At 44.8% G+C, this 17,328-nt stretch overlaps 1 protein-coding gene across 2 annotated transcripts in view; it reads left to right on the top strand.

Annotated features, from left to right (window-relative positions):
- Positions 1-17,328, top strand: part of PCSK6 (proprotein convertase subtilisin/kexin type 6) — a 113,605-nt gene that overhangs the window by 14,963 nt on the left and 81,314 nt on the right. For both annotated transcript variants that reach the window (XM_037910671.2, XM_043523963.1), the window contains exon 2: positions 6,807-6,911. In XM_037910671.2, the coding sequence (XP_037766599.1) occupies positions 6,807-6,911 (105 nt within the window). The remainder of the gene's footprint in view (positions 1-6,806; positions 6,912-17,328) is intronic.

Raw genomic sequence — 17,328 nt, 5'->3', positions numbered from 1 at the left:
AAATAACTTCAGGAAGAAGATGAAAAGACTGAGCCCAAATGCTGGAGAGGGTGGTGTGGAGGTGGGGAAACTAATTCCGAGTGGGAAAGCAACATTTCAGATGTCTTGAAATGTTGTTAAACTGACCTGCCAAATATCCTGCCATGGATAAATCTGGAGCAGCCCAATTATAGGTAGTAGATGGAGGGGCCAAAGCTAATGTTGAATTGACCGACAAGCAAGCAAATAGCAAATCCAACAGAAGCACAGGCTGATGGAATTGCTGAGGAAGAAGTTTCTAGTAAGGAAAAACAGATACCTTTGGAAGGGTTGTCAACTCAACTACAGAGCAGTGTGGGCCAAGATAGCCTGGACAGGGTGAGTTAGCTGAATTCAGCTACATGGCTTTGTATTCTGACTTATTTCCCTGCCCTCGCTTGTATTTATTAACGAGTAGGAGTTTTAATGTAACATACTTTATAAATCCTTTTTGGACTTAAAAAAAATAATTGTTGCAGCCCTTGACTACTGGCTAAACATAGCCTTGGTTTCTCTGTTTGTTTATTTGCTTCCCCAGACTAGAGTCGCCAGGTTTAGCAGTTTACCTCTCTTATAGTGACTGTTTTAGCAAACTTTACAGCTGCCAGCACTGAGAACACAACGTGAGTCCCTCATTGTGTGACTGCAGGACAGAGGCTCCTCACAGGCCGAAAAATCCCGCTGAGGACCTTGATAAGGCAAAGCTCCTGTGACATGAACACTCCACAGCTGTTGAACTAATTTTTACCTCATAATTTCTGTTTTGCAGCCAAGGGGAAGGCATCGTTAAAGGATGATACTAATTATCTGTTGCAACTTCATCAAAATAATTTGGGCTTGATTCTGATCTGACTTGTCAGGTCAGGCTTGACAAAGACCTGGCTGGGATGATTTAGTTGGGGGTTGGTCCTGCTTTGAGCAGGGGGTTGGACTAGATGACCTCCTGAGATCCTTTCCAACCCTGATATTCTATGACTCACTCCAGTTCCGCTCTGGTGGAGCACCATTGACATAACTGAAGATGCTCTTGATTTTTAAAGGGTGGGAGAGTGAAATCAGAATCCAGTTTAGTGTCTGCATTTAACTAGAGACCCTCTGCTGAGTGACTAGAAGCAACACTCCACATTTAGTGGATGTTCTTGCTGCAGCATTCAAAAGCTTTGAGGACTTCAACTTGCTGAGGAGAAAGCAGCCTAGTTGCATGGGGGTGAAATTCTGTTACACTTCTGAGGATACATCTGGGACTAATTTAAATTCTCCTGTGAGAAGACCTCCAGTGTATTAGCATTGCTAACCATCTCGGATCACTTTGGACAGTCTTGGACTTCTCTGTCCAGGGGCCTGCTCAGGAATAAAAATGTGACCCCTTCTGGGCAGGAGGAGCTCACTCTCCCCTCGGAGGGGCCCCACCGGGAACCCTGTGCTCCCCCCTCTATCCACCTCCACTGCAGGGTAGCCTGTGCTCCTACCACCGCCAGGAACCCTGTGCTCCCTCCTCGACCAATCCCTTCCCTGGCCTGGCCCATCCCCAGAGGCTCTGCTCACTGACGCACTACTATTTAGGAGGATTGTCCCTCCTCCGTACCCTCTCAGCTGCTAATTGGTGGAGGCAGAGAAGAGGGCGGGGTGGGTGATGGAGGAGGGGATCTGGCTCCCCAGCGCTGCAGCTAAAGACTCTGCCTGGGCATGTGCTGTGAGCAGACCTCCGGTAAGTAGGAAAGTTGGGGGGCTGTCAGCCCCCACCGCAGCTCTGCTGCCAGAGGAGCTTGGTCTCCCCCCATAGCCCTGGGGCCAAAGGAGTTCTGTGCCCCCACCAATTATGGGGGGCGGGGGGGTCTCCCTGCTTGCCCCCTCCCCCTCATGCTCACCCTTCTCTGTCCATTCTGGATCAAGTCGATTAGATTGATCAATCAGCAAGGTAGCTTCCCTTGTGCTTTTCTAAAATCACACTAGAACTATGGCTGACAGATAGCATTTGTGGCTTTTCTCATGTTAAAAGTGAAATTAACTAATCCTCTCTACTCCCGTGGAAGGGACGGTGATTAGAGTTATTGTTTAAAGATGGGGTAGCTTAGGCCAGGTTGAAACTAGAAAGGGTTTGCTGGCACCCTCTTAGTGTGGATTCTGCTTATACCAGCCAAAAAATGCTTTGGCCAGTATGGGTATATCTGCACTACCATTAAAATTACATGGCTGTCAGCTGACTTGGGGTAAGGGGCTGTTTAACTCTGCTGTAGACGTTCGGGCTTAGGCTCTAGGACCCTGTGGGGAGGGGCGGGTCCCAGAGCTCTGGACGGTTGGCTGAGCCCGAACGTCTACACAACAATTAAACAGCCCTGCAGCCTGACCCCAAGCCAGCTGGTTCAGGCCAGCCACGGACATTGAATTGCAGTGTATATACCCTGTAGCTTATTCTGGCTCCCTGAGCAATATAAGCCATACTGGTAAAAACACCTTTATGTCAGTTCAACAACATCTATACTAGGGCTTGTGCTGGTATAGACATGTTGCCAACAAAATAAATCCTCTCCCTAACTGTACCGGCAAAAGTTTCTATTGTAGACCTGGCCTTAGGGGGCCAGTTGATGTCAGTGGTCCAAGTCCATGCTGCAAGTCAGTGATGCAGCAGTAAAGTGCTTAATCCTGTATCTGTACGCATGTGAGTTAGTGCCACTGACTTAAATGGGCCTAACCCACTCTGATTTCAGTGGGACTACTTGCAGGCTAATAGTATGTTAAGCACGTATGTAACTGGCCCATAGCCAGAAAAGCAGTGTCAGGATTAGAATCTGGGATCGGTGTTTAGTCCGCCTGTAATGGCGTGTCACCCGTCTCTTGTGAGCACCCATTGTGGTCAGCTTTGTCTGCAGTCTTTAAACTGCCCTGGCCCTGGTATTGGGCTGTACCACCGGGGCTTCCTCTGTGGAGGCAATGGTTTCACCCTCTTGGTATGTTCTGGCCCCAGCTCTTCAGCTGGGCCTCTTAACAGTTCAGTTCCCCTTTTCGGAGTTTATCAGTGTCTGAGAGTAGGCCACATCCCTGGTGGCCTATGGGAGGACCCAGGCCAGCCCACTACTCCCAGTCTCAGCCCAGGAACCCTAGGAATAGCAGCCATGTGCCACTGTGTCCCTCTAACTACACTGCTTTCAATCCCTGGGCTACTTCCCCATGGTCCCAGCCTTTGCCAAAGCTTCACCCTCATCTCAGGGCTCATCTAAGTTCAGACCCAGCAGCCAGCCAGGAGCTCTTCCTTGCTCCCCCAGTCCCTGCTGGCACTGAGCTGTCCAGGGTGCTGCAGTTCCCTTTAGCCAACCAGGAGCACCACTGCACTCCTCTAGCTCCAGCAAGCAAGTGACTGTCTCTAGGTTTGCAGCTCCTTTTATATGGTCCTTCCGGGCCCTGATTGGCTGCTTCACCTGCAGTCTCTCTGACTGGCTGCTTGGAGGTCTCCTCTACTGTTGCTTTCCTGGGATGGGTGTGGCAGGACACTGAGGCCTCCAGCAAGGGCCTAGTCCCGCCCGTCACACTGCCACCCTAGTCCAGTGCAGGCACTTTCCAAGCCAGCTTTCCCTGGAGGCTCTGCCAATATGCATGACTGCTGTTAATTTTTAAAAGGGGGTGGTAATTTAATTTAAAGACTTCCAGGCTAAATTTTATTTTAACAAGGTGCAGTTGTATGCCTCTCTGTCCCCCGCTCATCCAGCTCCATTCTTATTGCATATGGCTAACAGCCCAGCCCTGTCTTTGTTTGTCATGGAAGGTGTTTAAAGTTTTTAAAACAAGAATGGAGGGGGTGGTAGTGGAAATCTGCCTCTTCTCCTGCCAAGGTGAGTTACCGGTGGAGGCCAGCAACAATTCCACTAATGCTAAGGTGTTTGTGGATAGGGTGGAGAAAGAGAGTTCTTCTGTGGTGGAAGAAATGACTTCAGTGGACTCTGTCTTCCCTGATGTATACATTTGATCTGTTTTTTCTTGAGAAGTTATTGCCCATGAGGTTTAACAGGATTGTTGTGTATCACCGAGGATGGGATTTGTAGGGTCCAGTCCCACTTGTGCTGGAAACCTCTCTTCCCTTTACACTGGAGGCACAGGGGGGTGGGGGTGGGAGGGGTGTTGGACTTCTTTAAAAGATGACAACAGGAAAAGATAATGACGAGGGCTTGAAGGGAAGGAGTCTTCGCATTGGTTCCTCCAGGTTATTCCTTTTACCTTTATAACTCTAGGATAAGACTTTAAAAAAATGACTAGCCATTTGGGAGCAGGGGAGGGGCTCAAATTTTAGGTGCCTGAAGGAGATACCTTATAGGGGACTGATTTTCAGGAAAATGCAGAGCACCTGCCCACTGAAAATCGGGCCTCTTCGAGGTGCATGAAGTTAAACATCCAAAAATTGAAAGATCCCCAGATCACTACTCATTTCTAAACATGCTCCTGTTTTCCTAGGAGTCTCCCCTCTATGGGGAGGAGTCCATTATAAACCAATGTTTCCTTTGGATCAAAATCCCACACACAGAGCTCCTACAAAAGTAAATGTGTTTTTTCTGAGCATATGCTGACATGAGCGTTTGACCATGTGTTCTGTGTATGCTCCTTTCTAGGGGATGTATGTGATCTAGACAATACAATTACTGTCCTTCAAAGGCACTATGCTAATGTCACTCTGGCATGTGTTAACAGGAGTGCCATATGTAAGACACAGAAGGTAACTGTCTTGCTCTACTCCGCACCGGGGAGGTCTCAGCTGGGCACTGTGTCCAGTTCTGGGTGCCAAGCTTGAAGAAAGATGAGGACAGAAAGTAGAGAGTCCAGAGGAGAGGAACCAAAATAAGAGCTTTAGAAAACCTCTCCTATAAAGAAAGGTTAAAAAAAAAACTGGACATGTGTGGGCTTGAAAATAGAAGACAAAGGGTGGGCTGGGGAAACCTGATAAGTCTTCAGATATGTTAAAGGATGTTAAAGAGAGTGCAACGAAATTGTTCTCCATGTCATGTGAAGATAGGACAAGAAGTAGGGCTGTCAAATTATTAAAAAAAAATTAATCACGATTAATTACAGTTTTAATCATACTGTTAATAATATCAATTTAAATTTATTATAAATATTTTGGATGTTTTTTACATTTTTCAGATATATTGATTTCAATTACAATGCAGAATATAAAGTGCCCAGTGCTCACTTTATATCATTATTTTTATTACAAATCTTTGCACTGTTAAAAAGAGTGCAATCTACAAGTCAAAGCATGAAGAAGCATACAACTGTTTAGCATATCTGACCCGTAAATACCTCCCAACACCGGCTACAACAGTGCCATGCAAATGCCTGTTCTCACTTGTTTGTTTTAGCAATTGGCTAAAAAATTGGCTTCCAGTGGACTGAACTATGGGCCTCTGAAAATCCCACCGAGTGAAGTTCACCCCCATGCTGAGAACCAGCACCAGGCCTCTGCATCACTTAGATCTAAACACTTCAACCCACCGATGTACCAGTACTGAGCTGAAATGAATCAAGGCAAGGCTCACCTCATAGTCGTAGGCCAGGGGTCTGTTGGGAAATGAGCATCGCTACATTGCTGGATAGCTCTTCAGTGCCCTCTGTGCAGCCGGCCGAAGGTCTCGGTCACATCACACACAAACTGTTAGCACTGCGGAGTGCCCTTGTGGCAATCCCAATGGAGAGGCCAAGGAAGCCCCTGGAAGCTGTCCCTTCAGAACAGAGCTGTTGGCTGACTGGTGCAGGGAAGCTGTCACCGCCCATGAGGCTGTACCTGTTTTTTGGACAACAGTCCCTGCCTGTTTTCTGCTTGATGACATCCCTACCCCCATATGCCTACTTTTGACTTTGCCCTGCAACCCATGCTCCTCTCTGTCCTCCGTAAGCATTTCAATGCTGGATTCTCTGGCGCCTGCCTTCTCTGAGGGGGTGGGCATGTTGTTGTTCTGGTTGGCTCTGCCCATCACGCCAGGATTGGCTCCTTTCTCTATCACTTAGCCTGCTTAAAGAGACTCCAAAGCAGCAGGCTATTGCACAGCATTTGCAGTCACTGTGATGTGCTCCTGAGCGAGCTTTTTCCCTTATTGTCACCATATGCGCTGCGGCTTTGTGGTGAGTTTGACAAGTTTTTTCTGGCTTTGGCGTAGCAGCTGCCTTTGAAGGCTCATTCCTGCCATGGCAGCTGGTTCCTTACTGCTTTACAGGAACTCCTGTACCCTTCCATAGCAGAACACATCTGGCTTCCTTGCTGACCGCCAGTAGCTCTCTACAGTAAAGTCAGGACTCTGTGAACTGTTATTTTGCTCGGTGGATAGATGGCTGATGCAGTATTCATGGCTTTGGTGCACTGCTCTCATCTATTTGCTTTGCTTTGTTGTGTCCTCTGCCATTCTTTTCTGGGGAGAGTCGGGTGTGTTTCTTTAAAGACATGCTAGGGTTGCTGCCATTTTTGAGCTCCCGGAATCCTTAATTATAGGCCCAATGCTGCTACCACAGAAACCAATGGCAAAGTGACAATGTGGCTTCCTCAAGGGCCCCAGACTGCACTGGGAGCAGGAGCGTGCTCAGTTGCTTCATAGATCAGTGCAGATTCTCAGCCAGGTGATACGGTTCTCTTTGCGGCTAGGTGGGGGGAGTCCGAAAATCAGCCCCTCTGGCTGCCAGGGATTGTTGGGTATGGGAGGTCAGAAGAAAAGCTGAGCATCTCAAGCTGTGCGTGGGTGGAAGATTTCTCCTTCACTGACTTACTGTGCATGGTTTTTTTTTTGTTTGTTTGTTTGTTTTTTTTTGCACAGATTGGGAATTTGGAGAACTATTACCACTTTCACCACAGCAGGACGATAAGGCGCTCGACGGTCAGCAGTCGAGGCCGGCACAACTTCCTCCGGATGGATCCCAAGGTATGGCCCCAATCGGCAACACTGCCCCCTCAGGAGCCAAGCTGCCATGGACAATGACTCCTGTATCCTCCTTCCCCTCTGCTCCCCTTCTCACCCCATGGGGGGTGGAGGGGCGGTGTACAAGGCCCCAAGCACAGCAGCAGCACGGCCTGTTGGTATTCTCATAGGGAATCCCTTGTTGGGCAAGCTTCTGCAGAGAGGTAAGGATGCCTTATGACTCCTTTCCCGCCCCCCCAGAAAATATCCCAAGTCCAGGCCCTTGGTTGTGTACTGTTTGTGTATAGAGGCATGGGCTGGCTTGGGATAAGGAGCATGCCCCTTTGTGTCTAAAACCAGATGGTGGAGATGGTACAGCCCCAAGTCCATCAGTGCCCAGATGTGTCATCTCTTGTCTGTGCCCCTCTTCTCCACCCGTTCGTATCCACCTGCTGGAGCATGTGACATTGTGTAAACCCTTGTCTGTATATTTCTTAGGTCAGTTGGGTGTGTTTCAATACAAATGGCTACGCTCTGCATTATGTACTTGTAGGGTTTTTTATTATGAAAAACTTCAGATGCTTTTATGAAAGAACCTTTAAACCCGTGGACATCTTGCCAGAACATCATGTGACTGTGCTCTCTGAATCAGGAGGGGTTCAATGGCACATGGCCTGCAGCCTTGAGGACGCACTGTACAGATTGGTATTTAGTGCCGTAAGACACTTGTGGAAGTAATGTGAACTTTTGCAAAACTATCCTTGTGTTTGGTCTTTGCTCCATGCTAAATACATTGCAAATACTCTACACTCTCAACGATCACCCTCTTGGTATCCATCTCTTTCAAATTTTCTCTTTAATCCCTCCACTATACATGCAAACAAAAGCAGCGTTCTATAAAAGCCTGATTCTGCTGAGGATGGGAGGGAGTTCTGCCACCAGGCCTAAACGCTGTGTCATATATTTCTCATCCTAGTTAAATGTAACTGTACGATGGTGTATCTAGCACAATGAGTGGCCTTGGGATGATTTGGTGCTCTATTATAAAGATCTTTGGTATGCTCCGATGTGAAGCTTGTATTTGAATGATTTGCCTTAAAGAGCCTGGTTTCTTTATTTGCAGCATACAATTGAGTGTGATTACAGAAGTATTGTAAATCGAGCATGTTACTTGATACCACATGCTCTGTAACTGGTGAATCATTTGACATGCCGGTTATGTTTATCAGTGATTGAAAATACTTCAAAGTAACTAAATATTAACATCTGCCTTAAGGGAAAAAATATTAAAAATGGCTAAGGAAACTTTCCAATACAGAAATTGCATGGTATGCTGGTGGTGTTGACTTAGTTGTCATAACATTTGCAGTCTTAATGGTTGCTATGTATGAAATCTTTGGCTACAAGCATACGTTACTCTTTCTAGAGCAGCCTAAGAGATTTTTATCACCGTTGAATTGCGAGAAGTCAGTGTTCAAGAAAATAAAAATTCAGAACAAATTAAATCTATGGCAGTGCGTGGGATGTAGTTGGAATGTTACATTTTTTTTTTTTTTTTACTTCCTGATGCTATTCTTTTCTCTTACCAACTTTTATAAACCTTGCATTCGTCTGTGCATAAATGTAAAGAGAATTCATGGGTTTTTAAAATATTTTTGTATTAAAAGCCGAAATAAACATGGTTACTCTTAATAGACTGCCATTCTTAAAAAAATCTGATACTCCAGCAAAGATTCCTGTATGTATTGGGGTTGACAGAAGTTTGTGGGAACTTTGTCTCACTGGACTCCAGCAGCACTGAGCACAAAATGAGAAGACTGCTCCTAGAGAGTGTATTCTGTTTCAATAAGCTAAAGGGAGCTATGGCAGGTCCCAATTGGTGCTTAATGGTATGTGGTTTTTTTTAAACCTGACATCAGGCAAAACCCAGTGTGAAAAGCAAGAGTTATCACTCAGGTCCTGATCCACAGTGCATTGAAGTCAGTGGGAATTTTCCTACTGACTTCAATGGGTTTTGGAGCAGGCCCTCTGGGACTGAAGCTATGCTGCTTTATACAGCAGAAAGAAAAGGAGTACTTGTGGCACCTTAGAGACTAACCAATTTATTTGAGCATAAGCTTTCGTGAGCTACAGCTCACTTCATCGGATGCATACTGTGGAAACTGCAGAAGACATTGTATACACAGAGACCATGAAACAATACCTCCTCCCACCCCACTCTCCTGCTGGTAATAGCTTATCTAAAGTGATCACACTCAGGAGAGTGATCACTTTAGATAAGCTATTACCAGCAGGAGAGTGGGGTGGGAGGAGGTATTGTTTCATGGTCTCTGTGTGTATATAATGTCTTCTGCAGTTTCCACAGTACGCATCCGATGAAGTGAGCTGTAGCTCACGAAAGCTTATGCTCAAATAAATTGGTTAGTCTCTAAGGTGCCACAAGTACTCCTTTTCTTTTTGCGAATACAGACTAACACGGCTGTTACTCTGAAACCTGTCATTATACAGCAGAGGGACAGATTCTAGTAAAACAGGGACAACTCCTTTTACTTCAATGGAGCTATGCCCATATAAACTGACTGAACATCTGGCCTAAGGTAGGGCAGATTGGTGTAAATGACCTATTTTTACTCTTGCATTTAGAGGGGAAAACCTGTTAAATGTGTACATTTGATTAATCTTATTTACTTCATTAATTTGTATACATGCACTGAGCCTCATCTTAGTAAGCTGGACAGTCTTTCAGTATTAGAATTAGAAGCAGTTATCAAAGTATATATCTTTATAGAAAGACAGATATCCATGATGTATACTGGGCCTTCCTGTAAAGGTTGAGTATCTGTGGCAAAGCCTGCCTGCCTGCTGGAGGTGAGATGCTACTTCTTAGGGCCTGTAGGCAAGGTGTGGGAGGGAATGTCGTTTTGCGTTGTATAGAGGAGAGAGAATTGGGACTCTTGGGCTTTTTTCCCAGCTGTGCCACTGATTTGATTTGCTCTACAGCCTTGGGCAAGTCACTTAACCTCTCTGTGCCTCAGTTTATACATATGTAAAATAGATACAAAGCTTACCTACTTCATTAGCACATTGAAAGGCTTCATTAAGTTATGCAAAACTCTCTGAGACCCTCAAGTAAAAGATATCAATGGACAAAGTATTACATTATTATTAAGACTATCCTATTCACTCAGGACAAAAAATTACATTGTTGGTTGGTATTTCCTTGTAAGACCCACATGGAGGACCCCCTATTACGAGTTAAACTGCTATTAAAAGGGGTTCACAGTTAAACATATAAACATAACCTCCAACACGCTATTGGTAACATTCGAACATAGACTGCTGTCAAAAACAGTGTTGCCAACAGAAAGGAAAAATAAATCACCTGAACATTCCAGCTATTGCTGGAAATAAGATACAATTGGCTGATTGTTTCCAAGTGTTCTAATTAAACTTTATAGCCCTGGGGAATGTATACGGGCATCTGAACATATTATGAATTTAATTCTAAATTAGCTTAGTTTAGTACAAACCAAATCAATTAGATTTTAGTCTATTAATATTTACTTTACCTAGCTCTACTGATTAATAGTCAGTTAAATTAGAGTAGGTTTACAAGGATTTGTTATTACCTTGAATTCAAGATCCATCACTTTGGTGGGGGTTTTTTTTCCTCCCATCCATTTGCAAATCATTTGGAAGTGCGTTGGCAGTTTGAATGGTGCATAATTAGTAATCATAAAATGGTAAATATTATGAAGTTGTATTACTGCAAGGCATGCGGAAACAAACAAAAAATTTGCAACAGTTTGAATGGAATAGCAAAGATGGAAACAAACACAAGTCCTAAAGAACGAAAGTTCAGTCATCTGCAGATGCTTGATCTGTTTTCTGTCTTCCACTCAGCTGTTTTGTTTACACCATTATTTATTTGCATCAGTAGCATCTTGAGGTCCCTGCTGGGGCTGGGGTTCCATTGTATTAGGCACTTTGCTATGGCATAGTAGGAGACAGTCCCTTAAGACAAAAAAGAGTAGGAGGGGAAACAGGAACAGCTGAGTGAAGGTCCTGAGCAGAGCTGGGAGTAGAGCTCTGGTCTCCCGACTCCCAGTTCAATGTCCTCACTAGATCCATGCAACCCTCCCCCGTGTTATGCTATCACCTTTGCAGCTCCCTTCTTTAGTCAGCCACAGTGGGAGGGCCGGCATAGACTAGCAGTTGGTCTCCAGTTGTATTCCTACCACTGCTACCATTGGTGGGGGGGTTTGAAGGGAAGATGCTAGTGTAGACACTAGACATTCTCTGTTGGATAAAAATGCCTTTAGGGTTGTTGGAATTCGAAATCCTCTCATCGTTATTACAAATGACGTAACCGGAAGGAAAGGCGGGGCTTCCCTCACCAAAGTAACTCCCTGGGGCTATGGCTTTCTTCACTGAAATCTTAGCCCAAATATGTTTCTTTAGGGCAGTTCTGGGTCGTTGTCGGAGTCTGGCTTTCCTCACCCTTATTGGCTAAGCATTAATGGAGATCACGTGTCTGCCTGAGGCCTTGTTGTCATGTCAGGAAACAGGTGAGTTCTTAACTCAAGTTAGGTCACTCAAGGTAAAGGCTTTAACTCATGTGAGAACTTCAAACTGCCTTCCCTTTACTAGGATTGTACTGAGTTACCTGACTTGAGTTAAATCACCTTTTTTATTTCACAGAGAAGACAAGGCCTGAAACAGCCAAGCTAAAGGGTTGGTCAGAGTTGTTCTAGGCCTCTGCTACAGTAGGAAATTGGCCCATTACTGCAGTTTATTGACTAACACTGAACACAGGCTTTGTCCCATCCATACCAGCAGTTACTGTGTTTGGTACTCGTTCAGGGGTATCTGCCGCTGACAGCCAGTTAAGCTATGGGTCTGTTTCCCACTGTAGATGGGACTTTCCTTCAGTAAACGCACCCTTGTTGAGTTTTGTGTCAAAATGGTCCCTGAAGCCTATCGCTGGGATGTGGGTAGTGCCAGTAATACTCAAGCGCTTTACGAAGTAGGTCAGTATCAGTTGTTAACACACTTTTGGCCCAGTCCACACTAGCTGACTTAGACCTGCCTGCTCTCCCAACTTTTAATGAGGTTTGTAACCAGGTAAGGGCCATGCTTTGGGCCAACACAGAGCAGGGTTAACATATGGCTGGTAACTGTGCCAGCTGAGCCTGGGTCTCCCTTCCTGTTGGCCTAGGCTGGCAGATGAGTGCCTTCTGGTAACTAGGTTGTAGCGCTCTTTTGTAGTGTAGACGTGCGCTGTAACAGAGTTGGCCAGTGTTTCTTTCTCCTCTCAGCTGTTTGTAGGAAATTGGTAGGGCATCTGAATGCATTCTTCTGCAGGTGCTGCTCCGTATCCATGTCCTCCGGGCACTCTATCGCCTGATGAGGCATTATGGGATAGCTGCCCAGAATGCACAGCTACAAACCCATTTAGGTTGTGCAGAAGGAGTGGGTAGACAGACATGATTTTACGGTGGGGGTTGGGGTCGGAAGGGGAGAAACTGTGTGGACACAACTCAATCATATTTGAGTAACGGGGTCTGATGAGTGTCACGGACTCACTTAATATATAAAACTTGTACGCTTAGCTCAAGCTGGGATTAACTCAAGCTAAAACTATTTCAAATCCTGCTCTACTACAGCTGTGCCTGTGATAGTTGGATATAGCTGGCCCTGACATGGTTACAGCCCTGCTCCATTTTGTAATGCTGCTGTTTTAAAAAAACAAAACAAAACTAGGCATCTACTGGCCCCAGTCAGGACTGGGGCCACATTGTGCTAGGCACTGTACAGACGCATGGTAAAAGACAGCCCCTGCCCCAAAGAGCTTCCAACCTAAATAGACAAGATAGATATAAACAGGCAGATGACATACAGTTTTAGTTCCTTTTAAAAAAAAAAAAAAATTCCCACCCTATCTGCCCCTCCAGCTCATTCCTTAGTCGAGATCGGGGTTCTGAAATTTCATTTCACTGCGACCCCCTTCTGACAACAAAAATTACTACAGGACCCCTGGAGCGGGGACTGAAGCTTGAGCCCACCCGAGCCCTGCTGACCTGGGTGGGGGAGCCAAACCTGAGCTCCATTGCCCTTGTGGGGAGGGGGAAGCTGAAGCCCAAGGGCTTCAGACCCAAGCAGGAGGCCTGTAATCTCAGCCACACCCCTGAAGGTTGAAGCCTTCAGGTTTCAGCTTTGGCCCTGAGCGGTGAGACTCAGGCTTCAGCCCCGGGTCCCAGCAAGTTTAAGCCAGCCCTGGGGTGACCCCGTTAAAATGGGGTCGTGACCCACTTTGCGGTCCCGACTCAGTCTGAGAACCACTGGTTTCGATGTCTCCCCAGAGAGAAGGTCTGTGGCTGACTTACCAACAGAGCTAGGGTGACCAGACAGCAAGTGTGAAAAATCAGGATGGGGGTGGGGGGTAATAGGAGCCTATATAAGAAAAAGACCCAAAGATCGGGACTGTCCCTATAAAATCGGGACATCTGGTCACCTTAAACAGAGCTGTAAAGGAAAAAGAACTTACTAACCCTTTCATTTAGCTGCTGACATTTCCTTGTTAATGTAGACAGGATTCTCAGCATGTGAAACCCTTGGATGCATCCATCTACATTACAAAATGGAATTGCATTGCAACCATGGAACTGGAGTTGTAGTGTAGGGCGGCTCTGTGCCCTGAAACAGGATCCAGAAACAGGCCAAGATTTTCAAAGGTGACTAGCGATTGTTAACCCTTAATTTTTGAGCGCTCAGGTCTTTAAAGGGGCCTGATTTTACACAAAGCACTGAGCACCCACCCTCTGTAAATCAGGCCTTTCATAGCGAGCACAGACTTTAACATAATATTTGTGTGCTGTGCGCTCCTCTGGCCATCAGCCTTGAAGGCTGATACTGCAGTTCTCTTCTTGCTGCAGTACCCTACTCCTATTTCCTCATCTACTCTCCCTTTGGAATTTTGGCTGCATTTCCCCCCTCTTTTTTTTACACTCTAGGGAAATTCTCACCCACGCTAACCTTCCCTGAGTGGTGAGTTAAAGATACCCCATTCCATGCGTGCTGTCTCTTGCGCGCACACAATTCCAAAGGTGCCCTGTCCTCCTTTTGACTCTCAGGGTTTCAAAAGATGAGATTAATTCAAGGAAAGTTATAGGTGTATAATTTAGGGGACTGGAACTTTAAACTGTGATTTTAAGCCATTGTTCTAATTCCTAGTACTGGCCATCTCCAAGCAAACTTGTCGGGCTGCAGTTGAATTTTAGTCTGGGATTTGTACAGGCTACAGCTACTGGATGTAAAAGTCAAATTAATCTTGGTCTGCAAAGTCAGTCTGTTAAATAACTGGATCATATTCACTTGGCGAGGACTTCCACCTCCATGGGAATCTAAAGAATCTGCTTTCAGTAAGTGAAGTTCTTTGTGGTGGTCAATCTGACCATTAACCCTTAATAAATCAATCTTAGGTCCACTTTTATTGGCTCAGAGTGTTGGCAGATTAAAAGCACAGAACAATTTGAGCTGATGGAATAAGAAACATGCAGTGTTGGCTGCTGCTTCTAAAACATTTCTTAAGGACTTTTTTTAATTGAGGAAAATGTTCTGAAGTACTCAGCTTTATGACTGGGCCAAAGTATGGTTTGACACAGTATCATTGAGTTTAATTCTAAAACTATTCCACAAGCGTGAGAGTGTAGTAACTTTGCTCTTAGCCTTCTTTAGCCTTATGGGAGTTACACAGGTGCTACAAACAGCACATCTGGGTTAATGTAGACTCTCGAAGGACATTTGAAGGACACTTCAACACCACGCCCCCTGCCGTAGGAGATAATGTGGAGGAAACTCTGATTTGAAAGCTGTAGGGCTTCTCACTTCTGGCCTTGGCTTGTGTATGGAAGAGCTGGACTTGGCCTGTCAGCATGGACACTAAATAGATGGGGAAGGGCATTGCTTGTAATGCGAGGGAGGCTGTCTCTTGGACACACCAACAGATTAGAGCTTGCTGTCATCTGTGGGCCAAGCACAATGAATGTTTGGAGACTGAAACTTCAATAATAAGACCTATTAAAAATGGAAATACAGCAGCAGAGGAGGACAGCAGGCCAGGTCTAGAGCCTGCAGGCATACACCATGTAAAAAGCAATAACACTTTATTCCCACCCCCCGAGTTTATGATGAAAACATGTTATGGCCATCTGGTTTGTCCTGGAACTGTGTGTTAAACACTGAATATCCATTCAAATACATTATTTGTTTTTTTGCAGTGCAGGAAATTTTGCATCCCACATGCAGATTTTGTAAAAAAATACCTTAAATGGCTAAATTAATATTTATTAAAAATACATACAATCTGAATGTGGTTGGTTTGTTTTTTTTTTAATGTAGAAAAGCCTGTTCCTGGGGTTTTTTTGTATTTTTTTTAGCAGCTCCATGACTGTGAATGGTTTGGGTCTGTGGCATCTGCCACTTGTTGTCTTTGTCACCACTCCATATTAAGTGGCAGGACAAACTCAGCAATGAGGAAACAAAAGTGGCCCAGGGAAATGCACTGATAGTAGAGTTGCAGCAGGAGGCTGTGATCTGCAGGGATCCTGGGCTGGGACCCGGAGTAGTGGCAGGACCAGGAGCAAAACTCCCCTCGAAGAGGGGAATGTGGATAGTGACATGGCTGGAGGGCTGAGCCATGAAGAGGACGCTGTGGTTCCTGATGCTGTGAGAGGGATTGCAGGTGGACTGCAGGGAAGGAGTGATGGGGTGCAGACCCTGGACGGGGGGGTTGGCCTTGAGCTAATCCCCAGAACAACCAGAAGGAGGTGCCAGTCCGGCAGTGAGTGATGTGCTATGTGACAGTGCCGTAAGGGCTTTTGGCCTTGTACTGATATTTGGCAAACTAGTGTAAATCAGTGACACTTGGAAAGGCAGGAAATAAACTATTGTATCCCAATGTACATGGCTAATAACCCTGGCTACTGGGAATGCTGAAATAAGGTTTGTAGATCTATGAACTCTCATTCATAATGTGACCAAACAAGCATAGCACTCTGACAGGCACGCTCCGTTTTCAGATCATACAGCACAAAATTAGGAGGCTTAACTTGCCAGTATCATCTTTTAGCACTGGTCACATCCAACAAAACAGTCACTCTGAATATAGATTTTTACTTTCAATAGTTATATGTGAAATACTTTAAAATGCACAGTAAATGTTGGGACACTTAATCTGTTAATGAAGAGTCTAGTGTCTTCTACAGAGCTTGTATGGAAGTTGTTGTTTTCCCCCGTGGAAAAATTTCAATGAAAATGAGAATTGTTTTCATTTTTTTTATAAAATGTTTTGTAATTTTGTTTAAAAACAAATCAAACCAAAACCCCAGATATTGTTGTTCTGGACAACTGGAAATTTACCAAAAAAAGTTTGCTTTTTGGCAAGCAAAGTTATAAAAATTTTAGCTGGTCAGGCAAAATTTTTTGATTTAACTGAATTGTTTTGCCCAACTAGCCAAAACTTCTCAGTTTTCAGCTGAAAAATAATTAATATCATTTTTAGGGTTTTGATTTTTCAATGAAAACCTTAAAAAGTCATCAGAGAGATTCCCACACAAATTTCCATTTTGATGAAAAGCTGTCTTTCATCAGAAAATATTTTGAACTAAAAACTTCTGTCTGCTGTAGTCCTCTAACTCCCACCACATGTTAAAATACTGGTACATTTACTTGTGTTGAAGCAAGAAATAAAGTGTGTATTTCAAAGCATTCAGTTTGATTTCAATGGGTGTAAGTTTCATTTTTCTCAATGAACAAAAGAAAAAGATTATTTTGGGGGGCAAGTATACACCACTGTGTTTGCATGAGAGAGCAGGAGAAGGATGAAAAGAAGAAATAAAGAGGGAATGCATGACACGTATTTAAAACAGTCACCTTATATGGTAGCTAAGAAGTTCCTTGCGTGTTAAAAGTGGCATTTGACAAACCTTGCCCTTTCTAAAATGGCTTTACATGTGATCTTGCAGAATGTCACACACCACCAAAACCCCAACAAATGTCACAGTAGTAGACCTGGAACGTGAACCTAGATCTTCTGCCGAGAAGTCTTCTCTGTAAGGATAAAAAATGCCTTTTGAGCTTGGAAGCAGAAAGCTGCTCACTTTAGGTAGATGGCAGAGTGCTCAGGGAAAAAATATCCTAGCACTTTTGAGCCTGCTCAACCAATGACCTCCTTCATGTTTAGCTTATTAATTGCAGTTTATGGAAGATGAATGGTGACTGCCATCAGGGCATGGAGTCTGGAGAAAATGTGGCTTAAATCCATAAAGGCGTGCAAACAAACCCTCCCTTTTTAATTCATCAGCAAAGACTCTAGTGAGTCAAGCTTATGGGACTTATTTTTCAGGATATATATGTGTGGCTTTGGGGCCAGTGCGCATGG

Source organism: Chelonia mydas, chromosome 10 (genome assembly GCF_015237465.2).
Source record: "Chelonia mydas isolate rCheMyd1 chromosome 10, rCheMyd1.pri.v2, whole genome shotgun sequence".
NCBI classification, from domain to species: domain Eukaryota; kingdom Metazoa; phylum Chordata; order Testudines; family Cheloniidae; genus Chelonia; species Chelonia mydas.
Note: the sequence above shows the minus strand (reverse complement) of the source record. Positions and strands in the feature narration are given on the sequence as shown.